The 20,595-nt window shown below is 32.0% G+C and overlaps 2 protein-coding genes across 3 annotated transcripts; both read right to left on the reverse strand.

The window, feature by feature from the left end:
• Positions 1–1,924: 1,924 nt before the first annotated feature.
• Positions 1,925–5,753, reverse strand: LOC137831729 (GABA transporter 1-like). 2 transcript variants are annotated; one of them, XM_068639528.1, is made up of 7 exons: positions 5,462–5,753; positions 5,094–5,324; positions 3,712–3,809; positions 3,380–3,566; positions 2,896–3,026; positions 2,588–2,821; positions 1,925–2,358 (listed from the first exon to the last, which is right to left on the reverse strand). In XM_068639528.1, the coding sequence occupies exons 2-7, from the start codon at positions 5,314–5,316 to the stop codon at positions 1,978–1,980; spliced, it is 1,254 nt and encodes a 417-aa protein (XP_068495629.1). In that variant the 5' UTR covers positions 5,317–5,324; positions 5,462–5,753; the 3' UTR covers positions 1,925–1,977. The 2 variants fall into 2 exon arrangements, with proteins under 2 accessions (XP_068495629.1, XP_068495638.1); XM_068639537.1 differs by having other exon boundaries at positions 5,445–5,573.
• Positions 5,388–20,471, reverse strand: LOC137833540 (uncharacterized). The gene is made up of 9 exons (XM_068641884.1): positions 20,458–20,471; positions 20,201–20,310; positions 19,462–20,106; positions 18,863–19,351; positions 18,393–18,757; positions 17,637–18,203; positions 13,198–13,403; positions 5,662–5,768; positions 5,388–5,575 (listed from the first exon to the last, which is right to left on the reverse strand). The coding sequence occupies exons 1-9, from the start codon at positions 20,469–20,471 to the stop codon at positions 5,388–5,390; spliced, it is 2,691 nt and encodes an 896-aa protein (XP_068497985.1).
• Positions 20,472–20,595: the final 124 nt, after the last annotated feature.

Genomic DNA, 20,595 nt, shown 5'->3' on the forward strand with positions numbered 1-20,595 from the left:
TCAATTTTAATAAAAAAAATATCAGTTTAAATCAGAAAAAGTAACGTACCAAATTTTCACTCTCCGGCTAAAGTGGTCCACAAAATATTACATTATTTAATAGAGAAGAAGATCTTTAATAGAGAAAGTAACTAATCAATCTCTCCACTCTCTCCATTCTCTCCACTCTCCAGTTAAATAATAACAAATAAAATAAATTAAAAAATTATTTTATTAATTTTTGAAATTATAAAATGTCCAAATAACCAAAATAAATTAATACAATCAATTATTAAGTAAGGATAAAATGGAAAAAAAATTAAGAACAGTTAAGAGGGGAATAAGAAATGACACAATGATCATAATACAATAATAAAATTAAATATTAATATAAGGATAAAATAGGAAAAAAAAAATTAAGAGCAGTTAAGAGGAGAATCCCCTTTATATATATATCCCCTTTATATATATAATATATATATAGGTATAGATATTAATATTTAATTTTATTACTATTATGATCAGTGCGTCATTTTCTATTTTTTTTAAAACATATTAAAATAGTTATTCGAAGTAGTTTTGAATATAGAATAGTTTTTTTTAATATAATTTTCTGTAATATATCTCAATTTCTTCCATTTTTGTTGTTTTACAATTTTGTATTTTACCACCATTCTACTCTCTTCGCTTTTTGTTACTTTATCTCTCTTTTTTCACAAGTGTTTGGAAATTCAATAGCATGCTCTCAAGCTCTCTATATCTCTCATACATATAAATACACATAAATTTATATTTTATTTAAATAAATATAAATAAACATAATAATAATAAAAATATAGTAAAAATGCTTGTGTTCCTACTAGTATTAATAATATTAATACTATTAATAATATTTAATAATATTAGTAATATTAAAAATATTTAATTATATTAGTAATATTAAAAATATTTAATAATATTGATAATATTAATATTAATATTATAATAATTAATAATATAAATTATATTAAATATATGAATAATATTAATAATATTTATATTATTATTAAAAATCATACAGTATAATAAATAATCATGAATTGATTCACTTTATATTTATATACCACCTGTTTGACTTTGTTGCATGTTGGTGTGGATGCGTGTGGTGTGGGATATGAGAGTGATAAGAGTTAGGTTAAGATTTTTATAAGAAGGGTGGACAATTATAAAGTGAGGGGTATGTGTTTCCAAATGAGAGGGTTTCCAGAGGGGTCAAAGAAATGAGATTTGCAAAAATACAATGTTTTAGGGAAAATATATTTTTGGGAGAATGAGGAATGTTGTGGAGGGAATGAGAATAAAATTATTTTTTGAGAAAAAGAGAATGTTGTGGAGGGAATGAAGAAAAAATATTTTTGGGAAAAAATAATGTTGTGGAACGAATGAGGAAATCTATTTTGGAAAAAATATGAATATTATGGAGGGAACAAAAATGCGGAGAGTGGTCTACTTCATAAAATGACAATTCTAAATGACATATTTTGAAGTAAAAATGTGTCACATATTAAATTGTCGTATTATATGGATAATTATAGCAGTTTTTAATAATTGTCGTATTAAAACCATCACACCTTACATGTTTTCTTAAAGTGTAAATAATTAGTTTGAAAATTTAGAGACTACTAATGGTAAGGAAATTGTCGAATAAAGTAGTTACAAGTTTTAGAAGATTAAATGCATATAGAATATTTCTTAAGAGTATCTAGTAATACTATTAACGATATTATTTATATTTTGTAAATGTTAGAGAACATTGTTGTAGAATTCTAAAAGTTATTTTCAATGTATAAAATACCTTTGAATATAGTACACAAAGCAAAGCAAAGAAGAAAAATAAAAACACGAGTTCAATTCTCAATTATTTATCTTCGTCTAAATATTGCACCTTTAAAATAACACCAAGATATATGAATTGTACCACCAGATTTCATTAGATAGTTCGATGTATGAACAACCAAATCATACATTAGCAAATAATCTATAACTTTTGGCATCAAGAACTATTTGTCTAACTGCTGCAACTGCTGCTATTGCTCCCAATGCAGAGAAAGCCACAACAATAGTTACATTCAACCAGTAAATAGAGCTTCGCTTAGATGGCTTAAATGTGAAATTGTAGAAAATCACTGGCAGAATGAAATCAAGAGGGATAAAGCCAAAAGCTCCAATAAGAGAATTTATGTCTCCAAAAAATGGAAGCATGGCTGCTATAATGGTTGAAAGAGTAATAGCTAGTGATCGAGAAATCACTCTAGGGATTACATTGCGTTTGGAAAACTCAGGGCTTTTTGGATCTCCAAATGTTTGCTCCAACACTTCATTTGTTGGTTGCAAATAAACCTACATTCAAATTCAATGATTATTTTGCTTAAGATGAAACTCTTTTAAGTTATTTTCATAAAAAACAAATGATGGTGTTAAAAGTACTGTTATTTGTTTCTTATATAAAGAATCATAAACAAGAGTAAAAATGTGTTGGCATATTTAATGTTATTGTTTGAACATGAGGTAAAATTTAATTATGCATGCTTTAATAGATCAAATGAGCAATAATTAGTATATGACATACCACACCAACGGCTGATAATTGTGTTATAGTGAAAATGTTGGTCATGTAAATGAACCATGTGGGCACCAGAGGGTTCCCATTGTCCACAAAATTGCTTAATATGAGGCCTTCAGATTTGTTGCCAAATGCCCAATAACCAGATACAGATACACTAAAAAAAGTGACAATAAGTGCAAAATAACAAACACATAGTGCCTTGAACATCTTCCCTTTTACTGGTGGTGTTAGTGTTGCCTACAACCACAGAAGAAATGCAATTAAGCACAATAAGGTTGTTTTTAATGACAAGATTAGTTATTATGATGGACCTGAATTTCTGGAATGATTCCATTTCCATAAGTCGTGGCAATGATGACAATTGCATTGAAGATTCCAAATAAGCGATTCTTAGTATCACCTTTCAAAGAGTAGTCTTTTTCTGGTCCTTTGGATGACTCTCCTGTAACAACATTGTAAATTCAAAACCAAAAGTTTCAATTCAATTGCCAAAGCATAAAGTGAAAAATGCTAAATTACCAAAAGAAGTCTTAAGAAATGAATTTTAACCCTAACTAAACTAATGAGTTCTGCATTTACTAAAATATTATGAATTGGTATTATTTCTAGTCGACTTGGGATTATGAAAGACTTTAAATGGTTCTGATATCATCTTAAGATGTAATACTTTAAGTTTATATGAACTTTACAAAATCGACTTGTAAGATGAGATTTGTATATATATATTATGAATTGACTTTATCTCTAGTTGACGTGGAATTTCCGATAAGAAAAAAAATTAGTTTAAAAAATTACCAATGTAAGTGGAACCAAGAGTAGCACAACCACTATATGCCAAGCAGAGAATCAATGACACTAGATTAATGTGCCTCAATGAGTGGAAAGCTGGAAGCTGAGCCAAAATTAGCATGAAGCATCCAAATATGATTACAAACTCGTAAAGCTTCATGGTCCCGTTTGGATTTGACAACAAGTAAATTGCCTGCATATAGAATAGGGAGTCATCTTTGATTAAAGAACCAATGATTTGAAAATTACAGAAAAATGCATGCACATAGTTTATAATATATAAAAATATAGTTTTTTATTTGATAGATAAATAAGTGGGATAAATAGTTGATGATAACCTTCATGCATTGTCCTCCTAAAAGAGTGCAAGCCACTACAGCACCAAAACAAACTGCGAACTGAATTGGACCAACAAAATAACGACCCCATCTTGGACCTGTCAAGATTATATTTACATTAGTAAAAGAAAGAAGAGTGTTTCTTAATGCACCCTATAAAAATTCTTCCTGCACCCCATCAATTTCAGAAAAGAGTGTTTGGGTTACTTTTTTTGGAATGTTTCCAAGACATATTTTCCCGAGTTCATGAATTATATTCCTGGAAAATGTTTTCGAGAACAAAATTTTTGGAATAAACTTTCCAGAATGTATTATATATGTTCTAGAATGTGTTTTCTGGAATAACTTTTTTGGAATGTGTTTTCCAAAATAAATTTTCAAGAGTATACAACTTTTCGGATGATAGTGAATTAGAGGGGCATTTTAGTAATTTTGTCTAAATGATGAGGTGTAGGAAAAAATTTTAGGATGTAGGAAGAAATTTGACGGAGTGCGGAAACCAAAGACAGCTTGAAGAATTATAAGAGAAAAAAAAAGCCTATAAGCGTTCTACATACTTTTAACTATAGTTTCATAGAAACAAACATACTCATTAACACTTTAGATGATTAAAAAACCATTTTTATGCACAAACTAGAATAATTATCTGATAATGTTTTAAAAATTTATTGTTCAATAAAAGTGTTTTTTTAATTTTTTTTCCTTTAGTAATTATATATATAAATATATATCCTTCAATTTATTATTATTTTTTTAATATTTTAAATTAAATTATAATAAAAAATAAAATTGTATCATAATATAATTAATTTCAAAAAATTTGATTTTTTTAATACTAAAGTTGTGTAATTTATGCACAATGTCATTTGTTTTCATTTAACACTAAAGTCACAATTTTTGTGTAATTTTTTAACCAAAATAGTTATACCATGATATGACTTTTAACTTCAAATTTCACCACACTAAAATCATTTCATTGATCCAACTTTTTCACACAAAGTCATGCTCTCAAAGTATGAATTACCAATATCATAATAAACTTTTTTTTAGTCATTCTTGTACTTACAAAATAAAATTATAGCATTTTATTGCAAAAGTTACTATTAACTTAATTAACTTAATGTCTACAAAATTTAGTAACAAAATCTTTCATTGAATAAATTGTGGTACTTTCTTAAAAGGATAGATGTAATATACATTTAAGTTTAAATAACCAAATCAATCACACTCATGAAATTAACCTCATGTGAAATCCTATTTTTTCTTTAATATACTAAACCTTAAACAAAACCCACATGTCACACTTAATCTCACATCCTTAGGTTTACAAATTATAGTGACAAAGAAAGATTCAAGAGGCGATTGAGTAGGAAATGAGGTACCTAAAATATCACGAGCCATGTCTCTGAAACGTAGCTGACGTTTACCATTTTGGGCGTAGTGTTCAAGAACCCTAGATATTAAATTATATGAATAGAAGGTCACCAATGCTCCAATCACCAAGCTTAAGATCCCAGCCGTCCATCCAAGGAAGGTAAATGCATAAGGAAGACTCAAAAGAGGTGGTGCCACAATCGATGTTGTCAAATGGTATCCACAATGCATCCAAGAACCTGCAAAATCACACAAAATAAATAATATCAACAACAACAACAATAATAATAATAATAATAATATCATTCGGTTTCTAAAGAGTTTTTCCGCAAAAGACGAAGCACAGAAGAAGGAGATACATAATATAAGATAAAACCTTCAGACTTGAGGACAAAGAGAGCTCCTGCATCAACATCATTTTGGTGGTGAAGCTCTTGAACACCATTTGGGTTCTCAGATTTTTCATCTGGAAACAGAGTTCCTATCCTCTCTTATGAGTGAAGAAGATCTTAATCAAAGAATAGAGTGATTGAGAGCATAATATATAACACCATATATATGCATATATAAGAGAACCTCTGAGTAGTTTTACAGAAAAAGCAGTGTGAATGCATAAGGAATACTCAGAAGAGTTGGTGCCAAAATCGATGTTGTCAAATGGTATCCACAGTGCATCCAAGAACCTGCCAAATCACACACAATAATATCATAAATAATGATAATAATTATAATATCCATTTTTTGAATTGTAATTTTTTTCATGTCATAATTGCTTGGTGTACGTCCACATGCTCTTCAATTATTAAACACCAAACAGTCAACAGTTTGGTGATAAAAAATTAACAACCACACAGTCAACCAATTAAGTCAACCAATTGGTTCATCAAAGTCGGCTAGGAAAAGCCAATAACAACAACGAATTGATTTCTACGATGAAATCTTGATTCATTTGAAAGCTAGGTTTTATCATTAACCTCCATTAATTGTAATATAACTAATATGTATCGATCGAGTTTAACATTCTTATAAATTCGAACAATATTTCGAGAAATCCAGAAATTATAAGATAAATAAATTAATATTATTTTATTAAAGATATCAAGTACATTTCATGAATGAAATAGTACACTATAAATAAGTCTTGTTATCCAGAGTTAGGTACGTTTTTATCAAATACATCACACACTCTTAATACAAAGTAGTTACTTAATCGTCAAAGAACTCTTTGTAGGTTAACTTTCAATCTAACACCAAAGAGCGAGTACAAGAAGAACTGAGAAATACAAGAACACGAAGAAAAGAATATGAGAATAACAAAAAAAGAGTGACAAAAAATAAAAAACAATTGTTATAACTAGCTCCAGATATTATTTAGACTATATCCGTGTGTACAAATACAAAAAGTATATATTTAAATGTTTATATACTTTTTAGTTAATTCTTACGGATCATAATGCTTAGAAGTTTGAGACGTTGTGCACAATGTTTATCTACCATATCTGGTAAATACTTTTCATACTCAATTTGAAGAAACATAGTTATCTATTAATTATGGTAACAGTCCTCTGTATGGTGTTGGTTTATGGGATGAAATGTGAGAGTTTGTAGTAGTTATTTTACTTTTAATTTTTTTTTAAGAAATAAAATCTAAATTTAACTCAATTAGTTTATACAAAAATATTTACATTTATTTATATATCACAATTTAATTTATTATTAATTGATATGAGATATTTAATACACATTTATCATGAGACAAGTTAACTTATACATGTAAGACTAGATATTTATAAATATTCTAAAATAACATAAGATATAATAAATATTAACAATTTTTTACTCAAATAAACTTTAAATAACTATCATATTAAGCAAACTTTAAACTTAATTGAACTTTTAAATAACTATCATATTAAGCAAACTTTAAACTTAATTGAACTTTTATAAGAAAATTATATAAGAAGATGATAAGAAAGAATGAAGATCTCTTTATTCTCTTTCTATATTTACATAACTCCATATACAGTAAAATATAATATATAATATATACAAGTGTATGGAGACTTTCTCTCTCCAGATCACAAGCTAATTATGTAGGATCCATTAATCATGGAATTTTATCATTATTAAATTAATTGCATATAATTGCATACAATATAGTACAATAATGTACTATAGTTGCATACAATAATTATGTATAATTTGATAATTATTATTTACTTAATATTCCCTTCAAGTTGGTAGGTGAAGATCATGACCCCCAATTTGTGTCGTAGCGTCAAAAAATGTTCTTTGCCTAGTGCCTTCGTAAAAATATATGCGAGTTGATATTGTGTCGGTACAGATGAATGACTGATTATCCCGACTTGTAACTTTTCTCGCACAACGTGGCAGTCTATCTCAATGTGTTTTGTGCATTCATGAAATACTGGGTTTACTGCTATATGCAATGCTGTTTGATTGTCACAGAAAAGTTGAGTTGACAAGTTACATGACACCTTTAAGTACTGCAAAAGATATCGCAACTAAACTATCTCCAAACAAGTATTGTCCATCGCGCGGTATTCTGCTTTCGCAATGATCTTGATACATTTGTCTTTTTTTTTTTTACTTCCATGAGATAATAGAAGAACCAAGAAAAATGCAATACCCAGCGAATTTTCTGACAACCTCCCAGTCTGAGCCGCAATAAGCTATCAAATGTCAGATTGTTCTCGGATGGCAATAGCAATTCTTGTCCCGGTGATCCTTTGATGTACTTTAGGACTCAAATTGCGGCATCCCGATGAGGTTTTTGTGGAGTCTGTGTATATTGACTTAGGGTCCGAACCAAAAATACTATATCAGGCCGAGTAACCGTTAGGTATATTAGTGGTCCCACAAGTCGCATGTATTTGACTGGATCCTTAATAACTTTCCATCGTCTGATGTGAGTTTTAGGTATTTCTCCATGGAAATTTTTCTAAACGAGCACCTGTGAGTCCAGTATCCTGAAAAATATGAAACACATATTTTCGGATTTTTTACCATCATGGGGTTATTTTTTTTGCTTTTTACCAAAATGGGGTCCGTTTAAAAAAAATTACAAATTTAGGCAAGTCGTGCCAATTCAGCACGACTTCATATGCACAAATCTTCCCAACTAGACATGACTTTGCCATGTCATAATGAAGTCGTGCCAACTCGGCATGACTTCTGCCTTATCATATTGAAGTCGTGCCAACTTGGCACAACTTCTGCACGTCATATTTTTTATTTCTTTTATTTTTATTGTTTATATATTGGTAGTAAGTTATATAATGTTAAAAATTAGTTTGATACATAATTTTCTAAGAGGGTTAGTTTTAAGGAACAAAAAATTGGATAATCGTGTATGGATCCTGTTTTAATAGAATGAATAAATACATAGATAAATAAAATGAATGTTCTAAGAGTGTTATGAATGAATAAATACATAGATAAAGAAAATGAGAAAATTAATAATCAAACTTGAGTTGAATTTTATTATTAAGCTTGTATGTGCGGACAATTGCTTCTATTGTGACATTCCGTTCTACAATATGAACATTTTTTTGGCTTATTTGGAATTGAATCATCCATTTCATTACGAATGTGTTGGGTGTTAGGTCTTCCTGATTGATGTCGACGCATGATGAGGTCAGGTAAGAAATTTGGTCCCGTGTAAGTAGACCAATAATCCTGATTTCGAACTGGATTAAATTGGACCTCGTAAGCCTTTAAAATATTGTGCAGATTGTATATTGGGGCCTTTTAAATAGCGACATTTGTGGCTCAATATATAAACAATAAAATTAAATAAAAAAATAAAAAATTATGACATGGCAGAAGTCGTGTCAAGTTGGCACGATTTCAGTATGACAAGGCAGAAGTCGTGCCAAGTTGGCACGACTTCAGTATGACATGGCAGAGTTGTGTCTAATTGGGACGATTTGTGCATATGAAGTCGTGCTGAATTGGCATGACTTGCCTAAATTTGTAATCTTTTTTAAACGGACCCCATTTTGGTAAAAAGCAAAAGAAATAACCTCATCATGGTCAAAAACCCTATATTTTCTTTGTGACATGTAAATACTAGCTTTGGAACGGGAAAATTCAATCTCTATAAAATATTTTAAGTCTCCAAGATCTTTAATGCGAAATTGTTGTAATATACAGTCTCAGTCTTTAACACGCTGAATTTCTGTCAAATCATTTCATATCAAAAGAATATCGTCCACATAAATCAAAAGGGCAGTAAATGATGAGTAGTCCGTCTTGGACTGTTGAAATCTTGCAGATTTAATGACATGAGAAAATGTTGAAAACCATGTCTGGGATGTCTGTTTGAGACCATAAAGGGATTTGTTGAGTCGACATACAATGTTCTCCCCTGTGGATGATGCCCGGGTGCCAAGTCCATGTAAATAATTCATGCAATTTGCCATGTAAGAAGGCATTTTGCACATATAGCTGGTGAATAAACCAATTTCTGGCTACTGCAATGGTGAGGAGACACCTCAAAGTTGTTAATTTCGCTGTTGGTGAAAAAGTTTCACAATAGTCGACACCTTCAATCTGAATGTACCAAGGCACGCCTTATATCTGTCGACACTGCCATCTGATTTGTACCTTATTTTATAGACCCATTTGCATCCGATGGGTTTCTGTCAGACAAGTAACAGTGTCAAGGTCCACGTTTGATTTAGCTGCAAGGCAAAAAACTCTTTGTCCATTGCTTTTTGCCAATCTGGATCAAGAATAGCTTGAGCATAAGTGTAAGGTTCTTTGGTGGTTGTGATGTTAGCAAGATATGCACTATGTGTAGAAGAAAATCATGAATTAGAAAGAAAATGATGCATAGGATACCTAGTTCCATTCGGCCGGTCTTGGGCAGTGGTCGAATGATTGGCTTAGGATCCCGTTATGTAGTTTTGAAGCCAGGAAGGTGGGGTTAGAGCCTGTGGACTGGGCAGATTAACATTTGGAATAAATGATGATGAATGATGAAGTAGCAAATAACATTTGGAATAAATTATTGATGTTGATGCCCATATAAAATTCATTTATATTGATTCCTTGCATATACAATTATTAAGAGAGTCTCCTAAAAATTGATTCCTTGCATATTTATAAAAACTCCTTGCCATTACGATTAGATGTTGATAGCAATTAATATTTCAAATCTATTCCTAGCTTTCAAATTAGTTAAGCATTATCATTTGGGTCAGAAACCTAGAAATACTTTCCAGTCAAATCTAAGGATCTTGATCATGGTAAACAAGCATTACAAATAAAATGACAATACTAATCATCAATCAACAACAAAATATTATATTTAAATATCACCTCAATTCATAAGAGTTTGAACAGATTACTCCCAATTTCATAGGGTAGAATTAGACACTCATGTTGGCCATTACAAGCATGGAAAGCAGGAAAAGAAGATCCAAGATGTTTCTCCTTGACAGATGCCTCCTCTGGGGTTTTTTATCGCCTCCTATTCTCCCAATTGATGTCTAGGATTGTGCTTCATGTCTCATATTTAACCTAGTTGGGCTTGGGTTAAGTGACTTCTCGCCTGGACAAGTTTGACGAAAACAAGCCCAACGTCTCTGGAGTAATCTTGCTTGGGCAAGATTGGGCTCGCTTGGGTGAAATCCTCTAGGAGATTCTGGCTTGGGCGAGTGCTTGAGCTTTCCAACTTTCCTTTTATATCTTTGTCTATTCTCCTTTTTCCATTTCATCTCCATTCTTCCCTAGAATCCTGAAATGAACACAAATTTGGGAATAAACTCTTCTTATTCAACTTATAATCACAAAATATGTAAAAAGGTTTAAATTCATAAACTATGGGTAATATTACAGTTATTTTATCAATTAATATCCATAGGTGTCTGTATTTTAGTATGAAATATTACTGAAATATGACACTTATCACTACCCTTGAGACCTTATACAGTATTGTATACAATGTTGATGTCATGATTCCAATTGAAGTATAACTACTGCAAGTCTCATCGCCAACCTACACCTACCCAGTGAGGTATGAGTAAAAGCTTAAATCATAGACGAGGTCTGCAAAATTAGAGCATCCAAAAGATAAAACTCCAAGGTGAAATTGAGAACTTTCGACCAAAGAGATCTTGTGTAGAGAATGCAAAGTGAAGAAAAGAAAACCAAGGAAAAATTCTCAACCAACTGGGAGGGACCATTTCAGATTCAAAGTGAAGCCAAAATGGGATCCTACCAACACCAACACCTATCAAGAAAACAATACAAAAGACCTGGCACACAAACCATTTAAAATTTTATTTTAGTTAGCTTTGTAACAAAATGATGTAAGTATCAATATGTACTCTTTCCTCATTCAACCTTTTGTTCCTTGGAAGTGTTTTAGCCGAAAAGGTTTTAATGAGGCACTTAATAAAATTACCATTTTCTAATCAAATTTATTTTGGCCAAAGACGTTCCAAAGTTGTTCATGCCGACAACTAAGTGTTGAACCAAGTGTGTTCAAGCTTTGAAGAATCCAAACCATTTGAAGGTTGATGAAAGGTTGGATGTGCTTGTTGTTGCTAAGTTGTCTTTTAGATCGGATCTGAGGTAGATTTCATGTATAAGCATTCTCAATCCTTTTAAAAGAAAAGTGTTTTTCAAACTAAGTGAAAAACAACTGTTGTTTTGTCGATACAACCGATTATTTTATACTTAGGTGTTTTTAGAAAGTTTAAAAATTGTTTTCAATGGTTGACTTGCTGTCAAACCAAAACAACCGATTGATTCATGGAAACAACCGATTGTTTGTTTTGGGACCATAACAGAAAACTGTTTTGTGCTTTGACTGAGCATTAAATGATTTTATAACTATTTACGCTCCAGTTTTTAATGATTTGACCAATCTTTAAATGCAATGAATAGTTTGTTAAGATTTGATAACAAACAACAACTTTGATTATATACAGAAAAACAGATTTGAGTTTTTCAAGAGATTGAGATTTTGAAAAGTTGAGAATTGCTTAGAGATTGCATTGATCAAAGAGTGTGAGATAGGATTTTCATTTTGTATTGATTTCAGATTTGTTCTGTAACAAGTGTAATCCTTTGTATCTGTTGAAAGAAACTCTGTGTATTGCTGAGAAGTGTTGTGTGTTCTTGAGGGGATCAAGATCAACATTCTTAGTGTTGTTGTGTTGGACCAAAGGGAGTGTGTGTCTTGAGGGGATCAAGGTCACTTCTTTGGTTGTGTTGTAAGTAATCTAGGGTTGATTGCTTAGTGGATTCCCCAGTGGTTTCTGGGAAGACTAGATGTAGCTCTGGGTTTAGAGTGAACCAGTATAAACCTTTGTGTGCATTCTCTCTATCCTTAATCTCTTTAAATTCAGTTTTAATATTTGTGAACTGGTATAAACAACCGATTGTTTCTGCGAAACAACCAATTGTTTTTCTGGTGTTGTGCTTATTTGCTTTGTGTTTTAGCAAACTAAATTCTGATTCAAGTGTTTCTCGAAGTAATTTCATTCTTGACTTAAAAGTTTGTGAAAACCCTCTTTATACCATTCACCCCCTCTAGTTTAAAGTCATTCTTTCTAATACTAAGTTGGCCATGGTCAAAACACATTGATCCCTCCCGAATAAGCTATCGACCAAAGAATATTCACAATCGAGGGATCCCTTCTCATTTACCTAAACTGAGAGGTAAAAAAAACAAAGCACCAAGTAGCAAATAAGAACAAATAACATAGGCAAAATTTTGGGGAAATGAAACTTCATTTATTAATTAAAATACAAGCCATATGTCTTGGTTGTCACTTACAAAAAATCAAGTATAGAATATAAAACTTGCCCTCCTCAATAGCAATTCTGTAAAAAAAAGGTTGTTTGCAAAATAGCTTGGCTAAAGCCTTCACCACGAGCTCCAAGAACATACTTCTGGAATTTCCGAAGCTTGACCTCGACATTCTATTTCCCTGAAACAACTTCCTCATGAGCCAGAGTCATTTCAATCAAACTCAACTCGAGCTTTTTCATTTTGGCATCCATTTTGTTTTCACTTTGCTCCAAGGAAGTACACTTTTGTTCCAAGAACATACACTGAGCCCTCCACGACCTCACCTTCTTGACATTAGCTTCCTGGTCAACTTCAACAATTTGAGCCTCTCTTCCAAGTTGGAGTTAGCTTCCAAAGTTTCCTTCAACAAGTTAGTTGACTCAAGGTGCTCGCACTTTAGTTTTTCAACCTTAGCGAAAGATATTTTGGATGCCTCAACACCAATAACCTTTGTTAGCACTAAAGTCCAACTTTGCATCTCCAAGTAAACCTAGACCAACTCATTCAACAAGGTCAAGGCAACGACCTCCTTCTCGAAAGAAGTTACATAATTAAGGCCCTTTGTAAACTTTAAGTTCCTCCTGAGCAAAGGAGGGATAGTCTTGGTCTCGATATCAAAAAATAACAACCGAGATTGTGTAGGAGATCTCCTCGACAACTTGGAAGGCTTCTCAATTTAGAAACTAGTTTATAATTGTTTTTATTAATAATAAAAACTACTTTAGATACCAATAATTTATATATATAAAATAGTATTTAATTTAGTCAATATAGTAATTAATTTTTTTTGTCTCTAAAATTAATTTTTGTTTAATGATTTTCTTGTAGTTATATTAATCAATAACACAATTTGTATAAGATGATACAATTTTATTATTAATATGGTGATAACATACCTAAAAATGAAAAAACAAATCATGGCAAAAATGTGATAAAAAATTAATATGATAAAATATTTAAAAATTGATAACTTAAGGAAAAATTGAATTTATCTCGTTTGAAGATATGTTAAATTACTATGGATGGCAATGCAGGTTGTCCCACCTTGCGTAAAATATGCGAACTGATTTTATTGGCTAGCTCCGATAATGGTTGGTCGGTGAGCCTGAAGACTAGCCTGCATAAAAAATACTTTTTTCAAAAGGTAATGAAAAATAATTTTTTAAATATAAATTTTGAATAAGTTTAATTTATTTTATTTAGATGAATTAGGTAAATGGTCTTACAATATTATTCTCATGAGATATGAGTAAAAATTTGTGTTTCAGATTATACAATATTCTAGATTACACAATCCAAAATACAAATTTGTATTCTAGATTGTAGAATTTGTAATGGATAATTTTAGAATTTTTTAAAATATAAAATAATAAAATTCCTAAATAATATTAATAATAATATTAAAATGAAAAAAAGTGTAATCAAATAAAATCTTTACACTTTCATTTTCTACAACGAAAATAAGGTGGAGTTAGGACACTTTGTTACTAGCTACTGTTACAAGAACTCGAGGTCTTTGAAAATTTCATTGTTAAGTCTATCTTAAAATTAAATTCGTTTGATAATATATTTTTTTTTCATATTCTGAAAGCAGCAATTTTTTTCTTTGTTTGTTTGACGGAATAAAATTTGTTATTTTATATAGAAATTCTGAAATGTACTTTCTAACCTTTTAAATCCAAATATAGCCTCAAAGGGTGCATATATGAGTAGAAAGAAGAGAGAAATAAAGTAAAAAAAAAAGGAAAAATATCAATATATACTATAATAGATGAGATATTGAAAAAACAAATATGTGTAATTTATTTAAATTTTTAAAATAATTTATATTCGTTACAATACATTTTTTATTTTTTTAATCGTTTTGTGATCAAATATATGGTTTGAAAACTCTTATGTAATAAGACACCACTGTAACACTCAATAATTTACATATAACTATTACAATAAAAGTTATACCCGTTTCTATACAAACTTGGAGTTTTTCAAAACATTCCTAATACATGATTAGGATTTATAGAAATACAAATATTTACATATCCATAGCTCAAAATAAAACTCTGAAACCTCTAAGGCTCTCCTGCACCTGTATGGTCATCTGCTCGTGTACATAGTACAATCATCGCAGTTAAAACACAACACGAAAAGTAAGGGTAAGCTAGTGTAAAGAAAATCGATAACATAATTCATGGAAATATAACCAATTTAGACTAATAATTTATAAACATTTCTTTAAATGATTTCATGTAAAACTTCAATACAAATTTCATCATTCGTATAGACCACACATGGATCTATTTTCAATCATAATCACTGGATTTCATTTCAATCCCACTTCGTCTTCCGAAGACTCATTAAGTATGCCCCTACCAGATACTAACACCTGATCCAAAGATTACCAGCGAATCCAATAAAGGATCAGGGTAAGTTCAAACATCCAATACCGAGTGTCTACAATGGGACCCGGTGTGTATGAACTCCCTTTCAGCTTCTCACCACCTGATATCTTAGTCTACATGACTTAGATCATCATTGAAGTCATAGGATCTCCGTTAAACATAGGATTTTCATACTTAATGTACCATCAAATAACAACTCATACATTATTCCTAATGTATGACATCAATTTCATACAATTTTCATCATTCATATATAATACACATCATTCAATCATAACATTTTAAAAATTTATACCATTCAAGAACTTTTCCAACATCAAAACAATATTTAACTTTCAAACTATCAAAATATAATATTTATAAAGTTTAAATAATATATAAACAAACACACAATATATAAACAATTGTTTCCCTTACCTCAATTGTTAGCCTAAGGTACTATTAAATTTAGCTTCCCTTACCTCAATTACTTGCTTTCCAAACAACTTCTAGAATTTTATTTCCCACCGTCTGGATAAGCTTCAAGATTTACGGGCCTAAAGCAAGTTATCCAAACAGAACAAAAATGCAGTATATAGTAGAATAAGTTGAGAGGATTAAACTTCTCAACTGACCCCACCAAGATTGATGACTAAATCCTAAGGAAAAATAGAGAACAAAGAAACTTTAGAGCAAAAATAAACTTACTCTGTTTAAAAATTTGATGGGGTAGAAATGTTCCTTAACTCGCCAGCTACAACATGGTCCAATCAGATTCTAAAATAGATGAGGTATGGAGTGAGATATTAAGAGAGAATATAGAAGAGAGAGATGGAGAGAGAAAGAAATGGAAGAAAAAGAATGGTGTCGTGACAGGGGCACATGTTCTGTTTTGTTTTTTTAAAAACAAGCACGGTTACAACCACGGAATAGATATTTAATAAAATTATTTAGCCAAAATACATTATTAATCCCCTTTAACTCTAATTCTTTGTTTACATGACCAATTAATTAGTTTTATAATTTCTAATTATATTCTCAACCTTTTAAATTTTTTAAGAAATTACATATATTTTTCTCTAAAGACTATCATCTAATCTTATAGGACTACGACAACCTGTTTTTATTTTAGTAAAAACATGTTCAAAAGAAGAATATGTAAATCTAGATGTTCCACTAAAAATTATATGTTTTGCTTCCAATTTACTATTCAATATGTTAATTTTATTTATTTTTAAATTATGTTAAGGTATAATTGAAAAAGAACTTCGTTAAGACACACCGTGTGTCGAATGCATTGAGCTAGGCCGGACACAGCCTAGATTATGGACACGCGGTGGATACTTTTAAATGCGCGGAAAATGCAAAGGAGAACGGAGAAGATGAAGAAGTGACGAAGAAGACTGTGAAGTTCTTATGAAAGAAAGAAGAAGATGAAGAGTTAGGAATTTTTTTTTAAAAGGGAAAGTGGGATTCATTAATTTATTACTGGCATGACATACATGACATGTGTTTGCTGCTTTTCCTTTATTTATTTCAATAGTGACATTCACACGGTGCTGGCTTTGGACTTGCCATTAAATTACATTTTATAATTTAAATTAATTTTTAAACAGTAATATTTTATTAAATATTAATATTATAAGATTCAATTTTAACTTTAAAAAAAAATATTTTAAATCACAATATTTTATATTTAATTATAATACTTTAAATAACTTTAAATAAATATAACTAGTTATTAATTACTACTTATTATAAATATTTATATGATAATATAAATATAATCAAATAATTATTTTTAGGATTATACTTAATCATAAATATTTTTTATGATTATATAAATATAAACACTTAAAAATAAATATTTGTATGATTATGTAAATATAATCAATTAATGATAAATATTTTGATAGTTATTATGATAAATATTTTTATGATTATGTAAATATAATTACTTAATTAATTAATGATAAATATTTATGTTTATTTAAATATAATGACTTAATTATTATGATTATGTAAATATAACCCCTTAATGATAAGTATTTATGGTTATGTAGATATAACCACTTCATGATAATTATTTATGGTTTTTTTTATCGACAATAATAAATTAATAAATGCGAGCCACTTCAGGGGTGGTTAAACCCTTATACAAAGGAAACAAGAGATACCAAACCAACTACTAGCTAAAATTCGCAAACTAACAAACACAATCACTAACCGGACATAGACTTAAACTACATCAAACAACCATTCTCATACACTCCAAAGGTACCATACACCAACTAGAAAAAGGGAAACGAAGCGAATCGAGATCTAGTATTAATCCAAGACCAAACCTTTGTTTGCACCCGTGCACACAGTTCAGACGCATCAGCCACTCCCCTGTTGAAGATAATAAAATTCCTGTGGATCCAAATTTCACCCACCACCCCAACCCAAATTGTGCGCCACACTTCATTAACCGACTTTGAAGACTGACACATCCTAAACTGTGCAAAGTTTAACACCGGATCAATATGGGACACAAACGCCACCCCCAACCACTCTAGGCAAAGGCACCAAACCCACCAAGCAAATCTGCAATCGAAAAACAAATGGCGGTAAGACTCTTCCTCCTTCCCACACAAACAACACAAAGGGCTACCAACCAACACACCTCGCCTTTCCAAATTGGCCCTAGTAGCGATCTTATTCTCCAACACCCTCCAGGCAGTGACTAAAGCAGAAGGTACTACTTTACAGCTCCATAGCTTACTGTATGTCGAGGAGAAAACAACCTCACCATCCCTCCTAAGAAGAGAATAAGCAGAACTAACTGAAAACGTCTGAAGACCCCCTGCCTTCCAAACCCACCTATCCGCTTCTCCCATGACCAACCTAACCTCAAGTAAAGCCTGATATAACTGATCCACCAAAGGTTTCTCTCATTCAAACAAAGATCTACGCCATGCTAAATGCCAAACCCACACGCCATCAGACCAGGACACAATCTCAGCTACCTTTGCATCTTTGATCGGACACAGGGAGAACAGTCTTGGAAATACTCTCTTCAGCGTATCTTGACCTAGCCAGCAGTCCTCTCAGAAAAGAACATCATTTCCATCACCAACTTTCCAACTAATCCCTTCTTCAAAACTACTACCCCACCCCTCCAAAACCCACACCTTTTTTAAGTCTTTCCACCAAAGAGAGCACCTACTACTTTTCTCTTCCTCTCTCAAACTTCTCCAACCACCATATTTGGAGACAAGAATCTCTTTCCAAAGACCATCCTTATCCGAACCCAACCTCCATATCCACTTGCCTAACAAAGCCACATTAAAAGTCTTCAGATCAATGATACCAAGGCCCCCAAGTTCCCGAGGTTTACAAACCTTCTCCCAGGAGGTCCAAGCGATCTTCCTTCCTTCAGATCCCCAACCCCAAAGAAAATCCCTTTGAATCCTGACCAACTTGTCTGCCACCCCGGAAGGCAATTTAAACAGTGACATAAAGAATAACGAGATGGAAGAAAGAACGGACTTGATCAAACACACTCTCCCTGCGAACGACAAGCACTTACCTTTCCACCTGCTAAGCCTAGTCTTAACCTTCTCAATCACCCCATTCCAAAAGTCACTACGCTTATGACTCCCACCAACAGGCAAACCCAAGTAAACAAAAGGAGAACCCATTACATCACGCTTAAGGATATTTGCAAAACTCCGAAGCGAACCATGACTCAACCCCATTCCGCCAATCCTACTTTTCACAAAATTAACCCTAAGCCTAGAGGCAAGTTCAAAGCATTGCAAAATCGCCTTAATATTGAAAATGCTTTTGGTGTTAGCTTCACAGAAAAACAAGGTATCGTCAACATACTGTAACATATTAACCTTCACTCTATCCCTGCCAACCTCCAAACTATCAATCAAATTCTTTTCTTCAGCCATCCTTGATACCTTGGCCAACCCTTCTGCCACAAGAAGAAAGAGAAACGGAGCTAGTGGATCACCTTGACGGAGACCCTTCATTGGAAAAAACTCCTTAGTTGGGCACCCATTCACAAGGACTGAAACAGACGCAGATTCTAAACAACCCTTAATCCAACGAATCCACAGATCACAAAAACCCAACCTCCAAAGCATATAATAAAGAAACTCTTAACTGACCGAGTCATACGCTCATAGTCAACCTTAAAAACAACACAACTCTTTCTCTTTCTTTTATACTCCTCCAAAACCTCATTAGCTACAAGCACGTTGTCCAGCAAACCCCTTCCTTCAAGGAAAGTCGATTGTCTAACATCTATAACCTTACCAATCACCTTTTTCAAGCGTAGGGAAAGTGCTTTAGAAATGGTTTTGTACATGCAACCCACTAAAGAAATAGGTCTAAACTCACCGAGCTGCTGAGGATTTTCAACTTTTGGTATGAAGCAGAGAAACAAAGCGTTTGTACCTCTAGGCCAATGACCGTTAACCGCAAAATCCTTCACTGCCGCCATCACGTCTTTTTTTATAATATCCCAGCCAAATTTTAAGAAACCAAAATTGAAGCCAACAGGACCAGGACTCTTGGAGTTGTCACAACTCCAGACCGCGTCCCTAATCTCCTCTTCAGAAAAGTCACCAATCAGCAAATCATTGTCAGAGTCCGAAATGGAACGGAACCTAACATTATCCAAACACACCTGACAAGCATCATTCTTAGCAAACCTGACATCAAAGAACTCTTGGACCTTGTCCTTGATCACACTCTTATCATCGCACCATTTGTCGTTAACATAAATTCCATGTACCTGATTCCTTGCTCTTCTCCATTTAACTGACAAGTGAAAAAAACTTTGTGTTAATATCTCCCTGTTTTAACCAATTTTGCCTTGCTTTCTGAAACATAACCGCTTCCTGCTTAAACTTACCCTCAATAAGATCAGCAAGGAGAACCTTTCTTTCTTCCCTTTCTGACTCAACTAACCCACGATCATCATCCCGTGCGTCTAAAACATCAATCCTCTTTTGCACTTCCTTGCTAGCAAGATTTACGTCTCCGAAGACTTCTTTATTCCATACTTTAGATCTACTTTTAGCTTTTTCAATTTTTCTTTGAAAATAAATAACCCACTTCCAACGACCTCATACGAAGACCAACATGAACTCACAAACTCCTTGAACCTACTGTCTCTTTGCCATACGTCCAAACACCTAAAAGGTTTCAGACCCCAACCCACAGACACCTCTCTAAGTATAACTGCACCGTGATCGGAGATTAATATGCTTAACACGAGTTGCTGGCAATTTGGCCAATATTCCAACC

Source organism: Phaseolus vulgaris, chromosome 11, assembly GCF_000499845.2.
Source record: "Phaseolus vulgaris cultivar G19833 chromosome 11, P. vulgaris v2.0, whole genome shotgun sequence".
NCBI classification, from domain to species: domain Eukaryota; kingdom Viridiplantae; phylum Streptophyta; class Magnoliopsida; order Fabales; family Fabaceae; genus Phaseolus; species Phaseolus vulgaris.